The sequence below is a fragment of the Podarcis filfolensis genome, assembly GCF_964270895.1.
Source record: "Podarcis filfolensis genome assembly, chromosome: 14".
NCBI lineage: Eukaryota > Metazoa > Chordata > Lepidosauria > Squamata > Lacertidae > Podarcis > Podarcis filfolensis.
In genome coordinates this window covers 10073723-10093713 of record NC_139616.1, presented here as the reverse complement: position 1 = coordinate 10093713, position 19991 = coordinate 10073723, and the positions used below count along the sequence as shown (strand labels likewise).

The following is a 19991-nucleotide window of genomic DNA, read 5'->3' as shown; positions in this document are numbered from 1 at the left end:
AGGATGCCTGCTGCTTGTTTTCTCAGGATGCTTATGAACCAGCCGTGTCCCTCCAGGGTCCCTGATCTGTGCCACTTTGTGTGTTGGCTATGGGGCATTTCCAGGGGGAATAGATTGCACTCACTTCCTGTAGGGTGTAATACTGTTTCAAATAAAAACTCAACATTTTTCTTAAAATGCTAGAGCCAGACAAGCAGCTGTTTTTTCACTGTGCTGCAACACTTATGCTGTACAAACTAAGGTTAATAATGCTGGATGCTACCATCTCATGTGTGAATGATACACAGCCTAATCTCCTGCAGTCCCTTCTTGCCTTGAAGACCTTGCGGCAATTCAACAGGATTCTGCAAAGCAAGGGCTTTGGTGCTTAAAGCATGAGGTAGCGGGGGAAAACCTCTCTGATGGTTACTAAATATCAGGGACCATTGTTGATTTCTCATTTTCCTTCCCTGATAAACCACTGTCTGTGTTTTTGGTTTCGGGGAGTGCCGTGTTAAAATGTTGATAGCGCACAATGCTAACACTGAGTTGTATCCAAGGTTTTTCATACTCGGAGACCAATTACAATTAATGGGCATGACTAATTTAGGTCCATCCAGTTCCATGGGTCTGAGTAGAACTTAGCTGGATACAACCAATTGCTATTTTTCAGGCTTCGGCTCTCTTCCCAGGGTCTCTACAACACCTTTTAAATCTCAGTTCGAAAGCTCCCGTGCACAAAACACTCCCTGGAAAGGCAGTCAGCTTAAAATGCCTCTTACCGCTTATCCTTAAGACCCCCCCTTTACTGCCTCTGCATTCTGAGGTGCTAAAATCTCAGAAGCATTGGGAGACTTGCCTCCCCCACTACCAAATGCTGCAGCAAAAAAACAGCACAAAAGCTGTGTGCACCCTTTTTAAAACCAGAAAAGTAACCTAAATGAAGGAAAGTGGAAATGAGAGTAAATGTATCAGGTAGCAGATGCAGGGAAAGACCAGGCCCTGAAACTCTAGGCAGCTGAAGCCAGTCAGAGTACTGTACTACTGAGCTAGACAGATAATTTTCTTGGCCTACTATAATGCTGGCTCCTATGTGCCTAATGCAGATAAAAAGGAAAACAGAACTGATCTGGGCATGGGGATGTTTGGTGTACGTATGTCATAAAGACAGCTGCTTTTCTGGGGTAGATAATGGCAAGAGGCTCTAGCTCAGTGCAAGGGGAGCTATTTTGCTTGCAGAATGTCCCACTCCCAGCTTCAGTCCCTTAGCATCTCCGCTGAAAAGTTGGGGTAGGGGGAGAGAAGGTGTTTAATGCTTCCTCTACTGTGCTGTTTTCCTGATTTAAATACCCTGCCCAGCTGCCACTGATGCCTTGGCGCAAAAGCTTGATGTACTGGCTCCATCCATTGCGTATTCTTCAGCTTATGTGACATTTAAAGGCGAGAACAGCAGACAGACCAGGAAGGATTTTAAGAAACAAGTGTGCTCTATCATATAATGCTTTAGGTGCTGCTAAGACTCCTCTCTTTCCCTGCCCCATTTCCCACTTTCTTTATGTCTTATGCCTCATTTCACCACACACCAACTATGCTGCCGTGTGCAAGCAAATTTAGATTTAGCACGGTTAGAATGAACTGCAGAGAGGGTAGATTTCAGGGTGAAAATGTATGCCTGCCAATTATAACTATGAGCTTTCTCATGATTACAAATATAACACTAAATCTGCTGCAGCCCTTGCAATGTGGGGAATCTCTGGCCCTACAGTTCAAAAGCTGTGCTACAACATTTCAAAGTAACAAATGTGGGGACATCATCATTAATTAAAATAAACCATTAAAGCTCCACCTGAACAATAATAAAGTGGAAGAAAACTAGTGCAGCAGAAAATCTCCAGCATCAGTGAATAAAATTGTTTAAGTATTCATTCTGAAAGGTCTAGGCTAATAAAAAGGCTCATCATTAAGCATGAATGTTTGCCACTCCAGCACCAGTATGAGCCTGCCTGTCCGTCTATCCAGAGACTTCTCTACCTTTTCCACAGCACACTATGTGCTGGTTCCTCTTGCTGCTGTCAATGACCACATCAGGATACTTCCAAAGGAAAGCAGTGGGAGCACTGCAAGCCGTTTATTTTCCTTAGAGGTGTTCAGCAGTAAATGCTTAAATGGAAGTGTTTTATCATTCTTATGTACACAAGAGGGCAGTAAAATCCTCCACGTGCATGCAAAAGGCGGGGGGGGGGGATACCCTGAAGGGGGAACATCACAGCCAGGCTATCTTCCCCAGCCTAGACGCTGTTTCTTTGTTGTTTCCATTCTGCTGTCCAGTTTACCTAAAGAATTAGCAGTGCTGGAAAGTAGAGAAAGGTAGCTTGCTAGTGTGACAACTGGAGAACATGTCCCATTTGAGCTGCCCCTGGTTTTCTCCCGAAGGATCTGTGCTTCTGCAGTGCCAATGAGACACACTTTGCAACCTCACCCAGCTTATTCAGCAGCGACTATCTTTGCAGTAACTACAAACAATAAAAACACATGCCTGTGGAGGGGGTGGGAATTGGGTGGGCTTCAATGAAATAAGCAAGATCTATAAAATATTACCCACTGATTCTACCCTCCCCCCCACCAACTCTCTCTCTGGATCCTGCCCTCCGTCTCCTGCAAGTGATAGCCTCCCACTTCATTAAGAATGCCTTCTTTAGCATGGAGGCTGTGTCATCGTATCCCAAGCCTGCCACCACCCCAGGTTCTCCATATAGTTAAGTCTTCTGTAGTGGTGAGAAATTGTCCAAATAGCACAGGGAAATATAAGTTTGGTTTGTATCTTTTTCACGCAGCCTGCAAAAGTGCTTTAGCCTCTTTGTGGCTTTTCCAGCTCTAGCTGCTTTAGCTACCCTGTCCTACCAAAACGGGGTTATGCACAGATCAGAGGCAGCTGCTGCGTTATACCAAGTCAGATTGTTTCTCCAGGTATTGCCCACTGTGATGAGATCTGGCTTTCCAGAACCTGTCCCATCTCCTGTCACCCTGAAGACTCACTTTCTGCATGCAGTGTGTGTCCTCAACCACTGAATTGTGGTCCTTCTCCATATCCTACAAAGCAGGAAAGGGCCTCGATGTATTTGAACCAGCACATGCACAAAACATCCGTATGTAAATAAGGTATTGTGAAGATATCTAAATGAGACTTGACAGACACTCTCAAAAGGCAAGCAATAATGTTTCTGTACATCTATGAACTTCGCCTGAGATTGTCAGCAATCACATGTATCATAGGTGCACAGGTAACGACAGCTGTAGCCAACTCCTCTATGATCTTCTGTACCGTTGGTTAAATGGTACAACTATCCACTTTTACCGTTTCAAAAAGTTGCTGTGACCAAGTCAGGGCAAGAGGTTAGTGGAGCAGACCTCTGGCTTAATCAATAAACCAGATTAAGAGCTGGTGTTGTGTGGGTGCTTCAACTCCCTGCTCACTCGTGCAGCTCACTGGCTGAACCTGGGCCTGTCCCTACCTGATCTCGGCCTGATCTACTTCACAGGGTTATTGTAAGAAAAAGTGGGGGGCGGGGGCAGGGGGGGGGACCAGGCGTACAGCCTTGAATTTTTTTGCACTAAGTATCTAATTAAAACACAGCCCTTCCTCTCAATGGAGGAAACACAATGGTTAGGGTCCTGCCCATCCTTTTCCCTCTCCCCAGCTGTTACATCAATATTCCATTAGAGATGGCCCTGGCTGCACCCAGAAAAGAGCAGGCCTTTGGCCTTAGCTCCAGTAGCTGTCCAGCAGGTTTTTCTGGCACTGCGAGTATGCTATAGATTTTTAAGGCTATCAAAAACACAATGCATGGATTACAGTGTTTACAGACTGGGCTTTAACAATCCATTCATGAAAAGTGGAATAGGCTAAGGGTTAAGAAAAGTGGTTGAGCAGTTTCCTGGGTGAAATTTTTCCGCGATCAACATGACACTTTGAAAGATAAGCCTGCTGGTATGCCCAACCCCCTGTCCCACTCCAGAGGAAGAAAGGTGTGTAGATCAGAGGTCAGCAGAAAGCCTCCAGAGGTTTTGCCAAGGTATCAGCTGGAAAGCCAAGTGGGATTTTGACACTCCCAAACAGCAAAGTTGTTTCACTTATGTTGGTAGAAAGCCTTAGCTTTTCCTCTATTCCCCTGTGCAAGAAGTCTTTCTCCAGTTTCCTGAAAAGCTGCTCTGCAAGATTTTTTTTAAAAACGTGGGAAAACAACTCATTCCACACTTCATGCACACTGAAACTGCCTCTTCTGTATTTAGGACACATGCCACATATAACGGTTGCTATGAGATACCAACTACAGACCATTTGGGATTTTCAAATTAAAGGTTCTTTGAAAAGATGTTTTTCCCATTATGTCACTCTTTAGAGAGGAGGCATGTAAGTTTTTCGAACACCTACCAAATTGGGTGCAACCCAATGTACTAGTCAGCTAAGTTTATCCTTTATCAAAACAGGGCTGGCTGTAGCACACAGCCAGATTAGATGGATACCTTGAGCAGCAGAATACAGGCTTCCTGTTTCAATTTGGAGATTATTGCTCATACCTTCCATATCTATATACAGTCCTTAAGCCAGCTGCATGTCTAAAACATGTGAGAGGTCCTTTCGCACCTTCCCTTTCTAGCAGCCTCTTTGAGCATTTCCACAACCTCCCTGAGCAACTTTTTCCATTGTTGATCTGTTTAAACGGTTAAGTTCTGAACACTGAAGGCTCCCACTGGCAAGGCATCATATGGCAAGCAGTGAGCAATCTTAACTGGATGCACCGCTGCTTCCCTCTCTTCCCACCCACACATCACACCAACCGTTGTGGCTTATCTGACAAACAGTATATAAGCAGCTCCCATCTTACAAAAAGTGTTTGTCTTTCTCTTTCTACTTGTTGACGCCCATGCTATTTTGAAATTGTTTGCTTTTCTCCATATATAAAGAGAAGTAGTTTCACCTGAAGGCTACTGTACTAAACCTCTCTAGGCATATTTACCTTGGAGAGAGTTCCATCAAATATGGTGAGAACTACTTCTGAGCAAATGTGCATAGGACCACATTGCAAGTTTCCTAGTCTTCTGTAGTATGAAGGGAGAGATGGGAGAAAAAGAACCTTCCCCAATGCTCAGAATCATGTCCTGCAGCGTCAAGCATTTCAAAACAAACAGCTCAAAGTCACCTAAACCTTTCTTGGCTATTTCTTGTGAAAGTTTTATCCCACCACCATCACCTGTACTTACCTTCCTAGATGCTAAACTCCTGCTGCCCCTTCTTCAATCCCAAATAATTCCATTAGCAGCAACTGGAATCAAAGCAGAAAGCAGACATGTGGAGGAACATATAGCTATTTATTAAACTTTTATTAAATCTTAATTTGTTCTGAACATCCTCCCTACTACAAAAAATGAATCATACTCTTTGCTTTCACTGTGATTCAATTTTTTATGTTACACTACTGTTTCACAAATATTTTGAGAGGCTGCTAGATAGGCTCCTTTTCTTTTGGGGTAAAAAGAAATGGAAGGGGTTCAAGTCTAATGACTTTGTTCTAGCCAGGCACAACAGCAGGTTGACAGCAGGTATGCACAGAGCAGTTGTTCTAGGGAAGCTTGCTCCAAGACCTTCCTCCTCCTCCTCCCTGTTATGTATGTATCCTACACATCCCTTGCTTATTTAAGGGAGCTACGAGAACAAACGCCCCCATGATAAACCCGAACACAACTCTTTGAAGTGACAGTTCTCTTTATTTTTGGCTGCAGATTTTCCCAAACAGAGTAAAAGTCATCAGGCCTCCTCTCTACACATGTGCAATGAAAAAATGATTAAAGCTTTTCTGCCCCAACAGTGCCATCACACACTTGAATAATTGAATAACCTGTTTGCTGTGTTTCCTTGTGCAGCATTAGGAAATAGGACGTGCGGCTAAGGCATCATTCCTTGGTAAATAGCAAAATAAATTAAAAGCTAGCAGGAAAAACAAACGATACAGCCATTTGGGCTCCACCACCCACCAGGGTATGCTATCCAACAGGATAGGTCTACTTACTTTTTTTAAGCAAAGCTGCATGTTTCATAGAAGGAAGCAATCCAATGTTACCCAGCAATAGAAGAGGTTCATATGCAGCTGAGGACAGTTCCCCTGCTACCCCACTTATTGTTACTGGTGAAGAGTAGCTGCAAGCAGGAGACACATCAAGAGGACTAATGAATCCATTGCTTCCTTTTGTTACCAGTATGCTGCTTTTCTAAGTTTCAGATTCCCAACTTACTCCCCACAAGGCATAGAGCAGAATGAAGCAAGTTGCTGTGCACTTGCTGTTGTAGTGGAAATCAAAGCCAATCCATGCCCCTAATAAATACAAAATTGCTCTCATGCCCTCCTGTTTTCATAAGTGTATCCAGAAATCCTTAGTTCTAGGAACTAAGTCCAGCTAAAACACAAAGTGATGCAGGAAAAACTGCTAGAAACTGAACAGCAGAAACTACCGTATTTCTTGCCAGCAAGGTTTACAATATAGAAATTCTTTGTCATCATACTGATGTGTACAGTTTTCTCAAGGTAGCCAAAACATTTGATACAACGATCCTTATTCAGAAAAGCAGGAACAATATTTTGGGGAGTTCTGAAACAAGATGGCTGGTACCATTATAACATCTTATCTGACTTCTGATGGTTTCTGCATGAGTTTTGAAAGATGGCTGAAACAATTGAATAAAGGCAGAAATATACAATGTCACTGACATCACTGAAAATTGATCACACACAAAGAATTTGGGTGTTGTGAGAATTTTTTGGGATATTGGAAGGGGGTGGGATAAATGGCCAAAGCCAGAACTGCCCAATACTTCAGGGAAGATATGTAACTTTCCTACGACTCAGCTCTATTCTGATCAGCAGCAGAATAAGGCAGTGCAGAAACACAGAGGTAAATACATTCTTTCTGTTGGGAAAACCCTATGTACAAGCTTCCCTCCCCTCAGGCACTGAGAGCAAGACAAGAACGACAATAATTGGAGATTGGCAGGTCACTTCTGGGACAGCTTAGCAATGAGTTCCTTCCATTCTTCTCTCTTGCCTGTTATGTAGGAGGGAGTAAGGAGCTGAAGCACTGGCTCCTGCTGTCCCCGGAAAAATTCCTGACACAGAGCTTCTGTGTTACAGATTACGTACATCCCACAGTCATAGCTATTCTGCTGGGCAGGGGCCTTCTCCTCTACAAAGGCAACTTTGCCTTTCTTGCCGAGAAAGACCTCCAAATTCCCTGCTACCCGTCTGGCATGGGCAGAGTTGCTCCTGGTGTGGGAATCATAGTGAGCAAAGCGGTTTTTGTCTTGGAAGTAAACTAGTAGGCTCCAGTGTGTGCCGCCAGCAGCCTGGCTGGAGTTGTCGTTGATGGCCAGGAACACTATTTTCTTGTGGAGGAGGTTCAAAGGCTCAAGAAATAGGGCCAGCTCCTCTTGGCTGCTCGTGCACTTGATGAACTGAGCCACCTCGGGGCCAACGAAGCACACTTGATCGGAGAAGTCTTGGAACTGGTCGCTGGCAAAGTACTCAAAGGCAAACCCGATGATGTGGTCGTTGAGCCAGCAGGGAGGATCCAGCAACAAGACATCTGATTGTCTCAGCAAACTGTCCATGTAACTTAGGACAACAGGGTCCATTCTATCCAGGCAGACTCACGGCGGCCAGAGAAATACCAACGCCTAAAATAATCAAGGGTGAAAAGAACAGATTACTATTAAAATAGGTTGGGCTTTTCTCATTGCTGAAGATGACCAACTCAGTCATGGAATTGTGCCAGTTAACCTGCTGAGGGTCGTCTTAGCCTCCCTACGTGATTATGATCGCCACCAAACTCCCCCCCCCCCCAAGTTTTCTGGCACATGCAGAAGAGGAAGAAACAGCATTTAGTCTTCCTGAATTAGGGAAAAGGTAAGAAACAGTGGAAGAAGAATCCTTTTCATACTCAAACCTGAGCATAGGTGAGGGAAGATCCTGTCCCTCTCTCAAATTCTGGGAGCTTGCTGGAGAGCTTGAGGGTACTGTACTGGAGTACAGAGAAGGAACAAACAGCACAAGACTCTGCTGTTTCTTGCCTTCTCTAAACTTCTGCTTAAGTGGGACTGGATATATGCTGCTAGGCATCCTTCTTATTAAAAGACCAGGGATTCTTTCCCCAACCATCCTTTTTGTGGATGCTTGTAACTGATAAACATAAACAGGAGAACCAATTTGTTCAGCTACAACCAAAATAAAAGGGACAGGTTCACCTACAGTTGCCATATTTCAGCCTAATCTAACTTGCAGGGTTGTAGTGAGGATAGAAAAGGACATGTATATCACTTAAGGCTCTTTGGAGGAAAGGAGGAATATAAACGTAAATAAAATACATACCAGAATAACAGACCAAAGAAACAAGTCTAAGTATTGCAGATAATGCCATGTAAAACTATGTAGGGGCATGGGTGGCGCTGTGGTCTAAACCACTGAGCCTTGGGCTTGCCGATTGGAAGGTCGACGGTTCGAATCCCCGTGACGGGGTGAGCTCCCGTTGCTCAGTCCCAGCTCCTGCCAACCCAGCAGTTCAAAAGCACGTCAAAGTGCAAGTAGATAAATAGGTACTGCTCCGGCGGGAAGGTAAACGGCGTTTCTGTGTGCTGCTCTGGTTTCACAAGAAGCGGCTTAGTCATGCTAGCCACATGACCCAGAAAAAGTGTCTGCAGAAGCAGACAAACGCCGGTTCTCTCGGCCTTTAAAGCAAGATGAGCGCCATAACCCCAGAGTCGTTTGCAACTGGACTTAACTGTCAGGGGTCCTTTACCTTTACTGAACTATGTAAGGTACCACAATACACCACTATAAACAGTAACAACCCATTACAGTCCACGGGAGGGGATGAGGTGCAGCTTCTATTTTTAAGCCAATACTAGAATCTGCAAGGCTGTATATGTTTTGTGCCTAGTACCAGAGACACTACCTGTACACTTCCTCTAGATGGACAAAAAGGCAAAAGCAGGGGAAAAGTCACAGGTATCAAACCACTTTAAAGTAAGTAGTTTTATGGCATAATTTACCAGCTAGATCTGAAGTAAGATATTATATAGTTGATGACACACTGATTCAAATACCAAAGCTTGCTTAAATGATCTACTTAGTCGATCATTAAGATGGCTCCTTTAAGTATCCAAAATTATTTTTAAAACACAAGAGGACAGCCCATGGCACTATAGAATACACCCTAGCAAGTGGTGGACTTAGGATGAATGGTTTATTTAAAAACAATTCCAGAGAACTTTCCGCCTTTCTTCTAACAAACCCACTAGGCAGCAGGAGAGAAAAATTCCACAACCGCCTTCTCTTCTATTCAATAGACTTTTTCAAGATTTGCCTTCAGGCTGCAACTAGACATTATGCCAGGCATGGGGCTGCTGCTGAAAATGACAGCCCCATGCAGAGTCTTCTCTCAAGAATATTTATGCACTCTTACAGATACCTTTCCTCCATTTCTTCAGTTCCTGCCAAAGCTGCCAGTTGTGTGGTGCAGGAATGAGGAAATGGTGGCATTTTTCTAGTTCCATATTAACTGCGGCATCCAACATGCCCATGCTGCTTCTCTAAAGTGAACTGTCTTTCCAGATAAACTGGAAGGGATTCTGGAGTGCTCTCGTTATGAGGAAGGTTGGCAAGAGTGCAATAGGAAGTGAAAGCAGAAGCCAGGTAGGAAACAATAATCTGATATGCAGGGTGCTCCACGACAGGTGGTCTAACATCAACTGAACTTGAGAGCATATTTTTAATTACCAGTACTAATCAGCCCCAAATTAGCCCTGAAATCAGAGACTTGTAGAGTTCAGCAGGGCTTACTGGTAAAATTAATGTAGCCGTGAAATTATTTGAGACTTCATGTTCTGTAAATATCAATTCTTTATCACCCAGGATCTGGTCCAGCCTTCTGAAAGCACAGCTTGCCCACTGCAAACATTGTCCCTCTGGCATGACTCAGTGCAAACCAGAGAGCACCCACCCAATTCAGCAGGAATGAAATCAAATGGTTTATTTACTCATCAGGAAGGAAGTGGGACGCTTCTAACTGCAGTATAAATGATTATGGGACAAAGAAAAGTCAAATTTACGCACTACTTCTTCAGATGAACCAGTGAACCTTGTCAAGCTTTGTTAGGTCAAAAATTAAGCAATATCCTTTTAAGATCTGAACAAGGAAACTAAAGTGATATACCGTACATGAAACATACTGGATGCATATACCAGTGGGAGGGAAGATCTCCAGGGAACCAGATTTTTTTTTTACTCTTTTAAGTGTCTAGAATTTTCCACGTTTGTCAAAATTAAATGTCTTACCAACCAATGCACAAGGCACTGATCATTCCAGTTGAGCGTTATCAAACATATAATAATAAAATATAAGGGGAGCAGTTACAGTTACCTAACACAACTTGTCACTCAGCCAGCTCTATTCTTAATCATCCTTGAGATTCAAAATAAGAAAAAAGGCAGGGCTGGTTCTGATGTTTATGGAATCATCCTTTGGCTGCAAAACATCTGTTAATACACATGAGTAATCCTCAGAGTTTGCTAGCAGATAATACTGGAAACTACTGCTGGAGTCCTGAACTGCTGTGCCTTATGGAATCGTACACAAGGCTATCTATTCTCAATTCCCCCCTCCCAACCACTTGAAAATTGTGGAGGATCTTGGTGGATTACTCAATCATCTTTCTTAATGCTGAGTGCATATATTCACAGGTGAAAAACAACCCAAAGCAATCTCAGAGAAGGTGTGCAGACCTCACTGTTCTTTAACTCTCTTTGCAGGTGAGGATATGGGCTCCACTGCAAGTCCAAGTACCAGGTGGGTTAAAGGTCTCAGGCCGATGGCTGAGAGTTAATCCTGCAAAATTCTTCTTGTGCCTCTCCACAGGAGCTCTTACACCAACTTGATCGCACTGTAGCTGTGCACAGCTACTCAAAATCATCAGCAGAAACCCCGTTGCACCCTTAGCCACCAGGGATTCCACAGGTGGTTCAAATCACATGACTTCACTTAACGCTGGGGTTTAGTACTGACCGGTGGGAAGACAGGGCCAAGGCAAGGAATAGCTAATGTGTTCAGATCCTGGCTAACTTATTGATATCTAGCTGTCGTCCCCGCCCCCTCCACTCCTGCAGACCACCTGAGTGGAGCTCGTGGACCACTGGTGGTTTACAAACTACAGCTTGAGAACCCCTGTTCTAAAGAAAGATGAACAAACAACCCATTTCACAAAAGAGGTTGTTTCCTAATTGCAGCCATAAGTGCAACTTTCAAGACAAGCTTTCAGTTTTCAAAATCCTTAATTCTTATTCTCCCCGAGACCAGGCATTTTGCACTAGGAGAGGATCCCTTAATTCTACCACAGCCTGATTTTTGAACAAAATACTTCAGGAATATCTAATGGCAATGGTAGAGTACTTAAAGTCTAAAAAGTGATAGGATACAAAACCTTACCATTAATCCAAGATGTGACATTGTTATTATTACTATCATTATAAATAAGATGTGAGATGCCTGCTTGCCACTACATACCAATGAAAGATAAACTACACACATTTTTAAAAGCATTATCAGTGCTATGTGTGTCTTGGCTGTGAAAACTGATGAGGGACACTGAGCAATGTGTGACGATCCAGAAATAGAAATATGAAAGCAATTAAGTCTTCCATGGATGCAAATATGTTGTCTTGGACCAGGCCCCAAGAAATAATTATCAACCTTACCAGTCTTCACAATTAAATAATCTACCATTTTCCAAGACGATTTGAAAGGGAATGTCCGGCATTGAATCCTAGAAGATTATGATTACAATCTCTTCTAATGTATGAGTAACCTTGAAATGCCTTTATAATCTATTCCTGTGTCAAGTGTGGTGAAGAAGTCAAGTCAAGGAAGTTATTAGAGGCAAGAAGACTTCCCCAAATTAGAAGAATAATTGAACTACAAACATGCACTCACAAAAAGGTAAGCAGGAAATTAAGGATACAAAAATAGAATTTGATGAATATATTGCTAAGATCATTAAGACCAACAATAAAAATTAGTTAAATACAACAGAAGCAGGAAACACTCTGGTGAGGTGGTTAGACCGCTGGACAAAAAGGAATTTAAAAGTTGTGCTGAAGGAGAATAAAGACATTGAAGAAAACCTGAATGAATTATTTGCCCTGCCCTACATCTTGTGGAGGATGAAGGGCAGATACCTGTACCTGAACTGACTTTTTGCAGGACGCGAGGCTGAAGAACTGAGGCAAATAGTGACGACAAAATAAATGAACTTCTAAACCTTATTGACAAATTAAAAATTAACAAGAATCACTCCTGGGATTTTGTCTTTTAACACTTGCTTATAAATGACTTAGAATTAGGGATGATCAGTAATGTAGCCAAGTTTGCTGACAACAGAATTTTAAAAATAAAAAGAGATTGCAGATTGCCCCTAAAGGATCTTTCCAATTTGAATGAATAGGCAATAACTTGGCAAATATGTTTCAATATAAAGTTAAGTGTAAAATGATACACACTGGGTCAAAAAGCTCCAATTTCACATACATGCTGATGGAGTCTGAGCTGGTGATGACTGACCAGGAAAGGGATCTTGGTCATGTGGAGAGTCCAAATAAAAAAATGCACCAGTGTGCAGCAGATATGAAAAAGGTTAATTCCAGGCTAGGGATTATTATGAAATGAATAAAAAACAAAACTGCCAATATTGTAATGCAGTACAACTACCGTACGTCTCAAAAAAGGATATTGTAGATCTGGGAAAGATGCAGAAAAAGGCAACCAAGATAAAATGGGAGACGGAGCAATTCCCATATGAGGAAATGAATATTTTTTGGGTTTTAGGTCAGAAGAAAGGTGAGAAAGGAGGAAAGATGTTAGAGATGTGAAATTTTGCATGGTATGGAAAATGTAGATAGAGAGTTCTTCTCTGTCTCATGGTAGGAGATTCAGGTCAGACGGAAGGAAGGAAACCATTTAGAGGTTTTCTTCCAATCAAGTGTTATGTACATTTTGTTAAAGAAAAACAAGTACTACTTCACACGGCACATAGTTAACCTATAGAATTTGCCGTCACAAGATATGCTGATGGCCACTGGCCACAAACTTCAAAATTTAACCACCAGGCCTTGCACAGCTACAGAATTAATCTGCATTCTGTTCTTTGCTTAAACACCTGCAAACTCATGTTTACAGCAATGCAGTAGTTTTTCAGTTTTCTCCCAGAGCACATAACTGGCAGTCTTTTGCATACATTTGTTCCCAAAAGCAAAGAAGCACTGCTCGTTTTATTAGCTGTTACTTGAAACCTCTTGACAGTGACTCACCATATAAATCCCACATCTAAAGAAAATCCTTGTTAAACACCAACTCAGTTTCCTGGGAGATGTGACAAAGCATATGGTATATGCTATAGAACGGAGAGGAAATGGAGCCTACAATTAGCAAGGGGGAAATCATGCCAGGGGCTTTTTTAGGCCCAGCAAGTTTCCCACATGATGGCAAGGTAGAAATGTAATTGTTGAGACCCAAAATTGAGCCTGGAACCTTCTCCAAACAAATCTTAGTCTCAAACACTGAGCTGTGGCCTCTTTCCTAACAGGTAGTTCTTACAATACTTCTGAAAGATGCTCAGGCCACACTCCCTCAGAAAATACAAGTTGATAGTCTGAGGTTAGTAGGTCTACCTTTGTCTTTGGAGACTAAAGTATATTCTGTGGCATGAAGTACCTTCATAAGTTGGGTTGAAAACACCAGTCATGGCCCACAGGGACAAGAGACAGCCTGGCCACAGTTAGCCATACTTTGGTAGCATCTCATTTGGACTACCATAATGAGCTGCCCTTGAAGACTGCTCAGAGACTGCAGATGGTTGAACATGCTATGGCTATATTGCTAAGTAGGGCCAACAGAATGGAACATCTCTCTCCAGTTTCAAAATGATATTTGCTCCCAGTGTGTTTCCGTGAACAATCTAAAGTGCTGGTTTTAACCTTTTCCAGAGAGGTAATTATATTTGTTGGTTGCAGCAACAAAAAGAAAAAAAATAAGTATTGTGACACCTCAGAGATTTAACAGATTTTATTACAGCATATGCTTTTAAGGACTAAAGGCCACTTCCTCAGTGAAAGTGCCGCAAGACTCTGAGGCTCAAACCTATTCCAACTCTGTAAGCTAAGATGGGTGGTGAATGCAGAAATGACACCAGAAGAAGAAAAGCTTTGTTTTTCAAATTTTGTATATAATACCATAACCACCAAGGGAATATGGCCCAACTCACCATAGCTTACTTCTGGATGTAACACAACCCTATAGGTGGTTGCTCAGATTAGTCTGTCACAGAAAAATACAAACCAAAAGTATTGTGTCAAAGATTAAAATATTTATTATGGTACAAGTTTATACCACAACAAACTATTAACATGAAAAATGGGTGCTTCTATCCTCTTCAATCCCACTGCTTGTTTATTGTTAAAAAACAAAACTAAACCATGAGTCTTTGGGCACCTTAAAATGCCAATAGATTTATTGTGGCCTGTCAAGAGTATTTATATGCCATAAGAAGCTAATATCTAAGGACGTGATGCTAGTTATATGTCCTAGAGAGCAATGTGTAAGATTGCATTGCTAATTTCATAAGTGGGCCAACTTGATTATATGTTTTTACTTCCATCTTTTTGTGCATTGCCAAATGCAATTATGTGCCATAATGTGTGACTTTCTTTAATGTCTCCTCAGCATGGCTTCTTAGGTTACCTTCAGTTTATTTAAGAAATGTAATGAGTTGCAAGAGGTGCAGAAAATAACCAAAAATATATAGGGGCTGGAGCACCTCCCCTATTAGGAACAAGCACGATGTTGGGGGCCTTTTTCTATAGAAAAAAAAATGCAAATACGGAAGGACATGATCAAAAATTACACAAATCACTGCCACTGGAAGTAGTTAAACAAATTAATGAAGGGAATAAGTTTGTCAAGAGCTACTAATGATAGCTATACAGAAGCTCCATTGTTTGGGAACGCAACCAGGAGAGGGCTATGCTTTTCTGCACATGCAAAAAATGGTCCTGTTTAGATAAGCCTACCAAGATGCTTAGAAAGTTGAGATAATTTTAAATCTGTTTCAGCATTTTAACTTTTGTATGCTCTAAAGTAGGGTTATGAAGTCTTCTTGATTTTACTGCTTTATCTTTCGCAAACCGCTCTGGAGGTTGAGTCAAGCGGCCTTTGACTGGATCTGGTACAGCGATTCCTAGGTACATGGCCTGCACCAAAGCTAAAGCATCGCAGCGGCAGCAACTAGGTAACAACACAAAATCCAATTGAAATGCAGACTGGCTGCGGCTACTTATGCACTGATATCTACGTAATGAACATTAAAAATGCAGTTTCGTTATTGGCGGACATGAATCTATTCATGCAGGTTTCTGGAATGATTAAGTCAAACTTTATTTCATTTTGGAAACCAGCATCCTGGAGGCCAGGGGATCAAGTTCTGGCAGCGAAAGGCCACCCCCCCCCGCCCGGCTGAGCGGAGGCTGCGACCACCGACCACGGTCCCTGACACCGAGGGACGGAGGGAAGCGCTGCCCAGAGGCCGGCGGGGGGAGGAGACCCTCGCGACCCACCGCCGACCAGCTCTATCTCTATCGTCCTCCTCCTCCATAATATTCTACCCTAGAGACAGGATAACTCCACACGCGGCGGCGCCGCCGTCGCTCCCCACTGACACACCTCACGGAGGAAGAAGACCTTACCTGGCGCCGGCCTCATTCTCCTCACGACGCTCTCGCGGTGGCTGCGGGCGGCCGTAAAGCGCGGCGGGCTTAGCAACCCGAGGGCTGTCAAACAGGAAAGCAACTTCCCCTTCCCTTTCCTCCCCGCGCTCCCTTTCCGCGCGGTAGTGGCAAAAGGAAAGGGGAGCTCATTAACATACGGGACCAATGTGCCCCAGACTGTGGTGGTGAGGGGGGAGTGGGAGGCGCAGCTGCTCCGGCTGTTGTCGCCCGCGCGCCCCCTCCCTCGCCCGCCTTTGAGGTGCGTGGGCGGGGCTTAGCGTGCGGGTTGGGCTGGGGCGCGGCTGTGGGGAGGGAGAACGAGCCTCGCTCGCTCGTGCGCGCGCGACTTGGGCGGGTTCTCCTCACAGCTCGGCGGAGGAGGGGGCCCGAGAGAGAGCGCGAGGGAGCGAAGGGCGGGGATTGATGAGGGAAGACGAGGCGTGATTGGAGAGGCGGGCTTTGCGCGTGCCTTCGTGTGTGTCTGTGTGTGTGTGTGCGCGCGAGGGAGGGAGGGGGCGGGGGGCAGAGGAGCGAGGCGAAGCGGCGTCTCCCTCACAGAGCGGCGGAGGGTGGGGGCGAGGGAAGGGAGGCTGAGGAGCGCGGACGCGAGGCGGCAGCAGCAGCAGGAGGCGGAGACTGCGGCGCGGCGGTGCTGGCGGTCGTCGTCGTCTTCCCCTCCCCGCCTCTCGCAGCCCGTGAGGGGGCACGATAAGCGGAGGGATGCGGCGGCCCCGCCCGACCCACAGGTGAGGCGCCTTCCTCTCATTCCCCGGAGTCCCCGGGCTCCAAAATCCTGCCGGGTTGGCGGCTCTTCCTTCCTTCCTTCTGCTCCTCTCAGTGCAGCCGGTTATGAGGCGGCGGGGGGCGACGCGGCACCGCGAACGGAGCCCTTCTCAGCCGGGCTTCCTTTCCCCTCACGGTCTCCGGTCGCCGCCTCAGCACCTGCGGCTGTGCTAGGCGGCCGCCTCTGCCGCCCCGATGCCTCCTGCTTCCTTCGTAACCTGACGGGCGGGAAGAGAGGAAATGGTTGGGAGGGGGGGGGTACCTAGTCCTAATCCTAATCCTGATTCTAATCCTGACGGAGCGGGTGGCTGGGCAGGTTTCTAGTCCCTTGCGTCCTAAGCGGGGTGGGAGGGAGCTGCGGGATGTTCATTCATTCCAGGGCATCGGTAGCCTTCCTTCTCCCTCTGCCTTCCGGCTTTGCTGGTTCTGTCCACCGTCAGGGGCTCCCGGGTTCCTCTGCATGTTTCTCACGAAATGTATTTAAAAGATTCCTCCCCCAGCCCCCCTTCTAGATATTACCTTTTTTCCCCCTTTGGAAACTGCTTGCAAGGTCATGGAGCCTTCTGCTTCGCTACCCACCCCCATCCCTGCGGTGTGGATGTAGTATGAGATCATCCATTTTTGGAACCCTGCTACAGTGTCTTGTATTTCTGGCACTGTTGGGGAAAAAAATGATGGTTGCTGTTGCATTGCATGTGTCTGGGGCTGAAATCTGGGCTACAGCTGCTCCATTGTGATCCAAATGAAAAGATTCCTGGCCAGGCTGGCTGATAAAAGAAAAACCAAAAACACTTTCTCCCTCTCCTACACGATATAGAGGGTCTTTTGCCTGCATCTCTTAAATTTCAGAATTCTCCACTTCCTTAAGACTTTGTCAGTGAAAACTTTTGTATTTCAGTTTTTTTTTCTTTTATTCTTTGCAGCTGTGTGTACTCGATAACAAAGCAACCTTTTCTTATACTTCAGTGTAATAGGATTTCTGGAAGTAGCTATGACTCTTAGTTTAGTCTGTGGGTTTGCTGTGCAGTTAGAACACTGCAGTATGGAGACAAATCAGTACATTCTGTCACATCACTGCTAAGCAGTGTTGGACTGAAACATCATTGTAAGTTATAAAGGATGCACATAATTTGTTGTGGGTATGTTTTCCTCAAGGGTATTTTCAACATGACTCTGCAGTGTGGATAGCATTGTATATAGAGCTTTTGGGCTTAAATGTAAAAATCCTTTAAAATGAAGCATCAAGTGTGAAAAGGTTTATATCCTGGGTTAGCCAGTGTTTGTTTTACTCTTTCAGTAATGACAACCCATGCAATCCCCACTCTTTCTTGTGTCATGTTGTGCTTTTTTTCTAAGCCTTCTTAAAAGCAGGCTTTAGTGACTGGGTGTTTGGCAGCAGCATCAACAGAAAATTGGCTCAAAGCCGCCCTACCCCAGCCCACCCCAACCATTTCAGCAAGCTTCCCTTTTAATACACAAACACACACATTTCAGTCTGTGCACTCCACTGCTCTTGTACATAGTGTATTATGTCTCCTGACCCTTTCCCCCTAAAAACCCTTGATCAATTTTCTGCAGAAATGAAATTAAAGCTCCCTTTTAGAGGAGGAAAAATGGTTATACAGCAGTGTAGGAGAATGAATGTATTACTCTAAGGAACTTGCATGTGAGTCCTGCAAGGGTGAAAATGTAGCTCAGGATCACTTTGCAGGATGGTGTGGATTTTTTTTTTAAAGGAAGGGACCACAGCCTTTTCAAAGTTAAGCTCTTCTAAATCCATTCGAATTTGTGGAATTACTAAACAAGCATTTGACTTTCTTCCATCAATACCAACAGAATCGAAAAGTTATTAACTTTGGGTGGATTATGTTTGGCATTATTAAGCATGCAAGTCCATAAATAATCCAGAAAGAAGTACAAGCCTTCCATGGTAACATGCTATGGAAACAAGACCAAATAAATTATTTTGCTATTTGTCCTCAGATGTTGAAAATTTGTACAAAAACTAGAAATTGTCAGGCTCCTTAAAATGACTAGTCATGCTGAATGGCTTGCACACATTAAGCAAGATTTTTATACTTTTCTTTATCCAAACAGCTGGCCACCATGTGGTATCACAAACTGCTTTCTACAGTTCTCTCAATTCAGCCAGGCTTTCTTATGTGACATTGGCAATGAGGTAGGAGACTGTTGTTGAGAAACACAACTTGAAAGCCCCTTTGAGTACATAGAATTAGATGCACTTTGCTTTGGATCCTAGTCTCAGTTTTGTTGATTAGGAAAATTACCCAAGACTTACATAACAGGTCTGTACCGGCTGCATTTAATATTAGAGAGCCACATATAATTATGTACTGCTAGTATCTAGCAATGTATGTTTTACATAAATTTTATGTGATTTAGTTATCATGATGCAAAAATAAAAAACATACTTATTTTCATTCATTATGTTTTCAACACAGCTGTTGAAAGTCCTTCAAATCAAATAAATACCTGCCTGTATAACTCCCCCAGTCCTTGCAGTAGCTCTGCTTTAGTAGATACTATTGAAAATGTTAGCTATAAATTGATACCAAACCTACTGAACTCAGACAAAAGCTTTGTTAATTTTTAAATAAAGACAACCTATATTCCATTTATGAAAGGTGAGGTTATAGAATTACATGGCAAGTTGTAGGAATCAGAAAAGGTAGATATGTTTTAAATGTGTACTTATTAGTATAATAAGCACAGAGTTACAAGCAAACAGTTAATATTACTAACTGTTCATGGTTCAGGTATTTGATGCTACAATCAACTAAAAGAAGTTTCTCTGTTCCTTTCATATGAATTTAATAACTGTATACCATACAGTGTTTTTGTATATGCCTGCTAAAGATAATAAAATGTGTAAATGAAACTTAATCAGCTGTGCAGTATACTAACCACAGCGACCATGTCACTAACAAGCACCACAGTGCATGAGAGCATCTGGTGTAAGTTGTTTGGTTTTCATTTAATGTTGTTCATCACCTAAAAAATAGAAAAAAACTAAAGAAAGATGTTTGTCAACTGTATCTCTTTTACATGTGGCCAAAAGTCTTTATTCGCTGTATAGTTTGCGATATCATACTTCACTGTTTAAAATCAAATTTGAGCATGGTTTGAGAAATATTTGCTGATATTTTGAAAATTATATATAGTAAGGTTTGTATTCATATAATTGTTTGAACTGTTTGGCTTTAGAAAAGCTTGAAAGCATTAGTTGATATCCAGCTAAGTCATACCTGGAATAGACTCATCAGGATCGATGGACTTAAGTAATTTAAGTTCCCTGATTTCAGTGTATCTTCTCCATGAATCAGCTGAATATCACCTTGTGTTTCAGTAGAT

At 43.4% G+C, this 19991-nt stretch overlaps 2 protein-coding genes across 2 annotated transcripts in view; one reads left to right on the top strand and one right to left on the bottom strand.

Moving 5' to 3' along the window:
• Window positions 1-5330: 5330 nt before the first annotated feature.
• On the bottom strand, window positions 5331-16171 carry SENP8 (SUMO peptidase family member, NEDD8 specific). The gene is made up of 2 exons (XM_083587067.1): window positions 15816-16171; window positions 5331-7705 (listed from the first exon to the last, which is right to left on the bottom strand). The coding sequence occupies exon 2, from the start codon at window positions 7661-7663 to the stop codon at window positions 7028-7030; it is 636 nt and encodes a 211-aa protein (XP_083443193.1). The 5' UTR covers window positions 7664-7705; window positions 15816-16171; the 3' UTR covers window positions 5331-7027.
• A 156-nt stretch (window positions 16172-16327) lies between these two features.
• The window catches only part of LOC310749355 (unconventional myosin-IXa-like), a 141481-nt gene continuing 137817 nt past the window's right edge, over window positions 16328-19991 (top strand). Inside the window, 1 exon segment of the mRNA XM_083586090.1 lies at window positions 16328-16582. The gene's annotated coding sequence lies outside the window, so the exon portion shown is untranslated.

Excerpts from the sequence above, each read along its gene's own strand:
- SENP8 (XM_083587067.1), bottom strand. The coding sequence starts at position 7,663 with ATGGACCCTGTTGTCCTAAGTTACATGGACAGTTTGCTGAGACAATCA.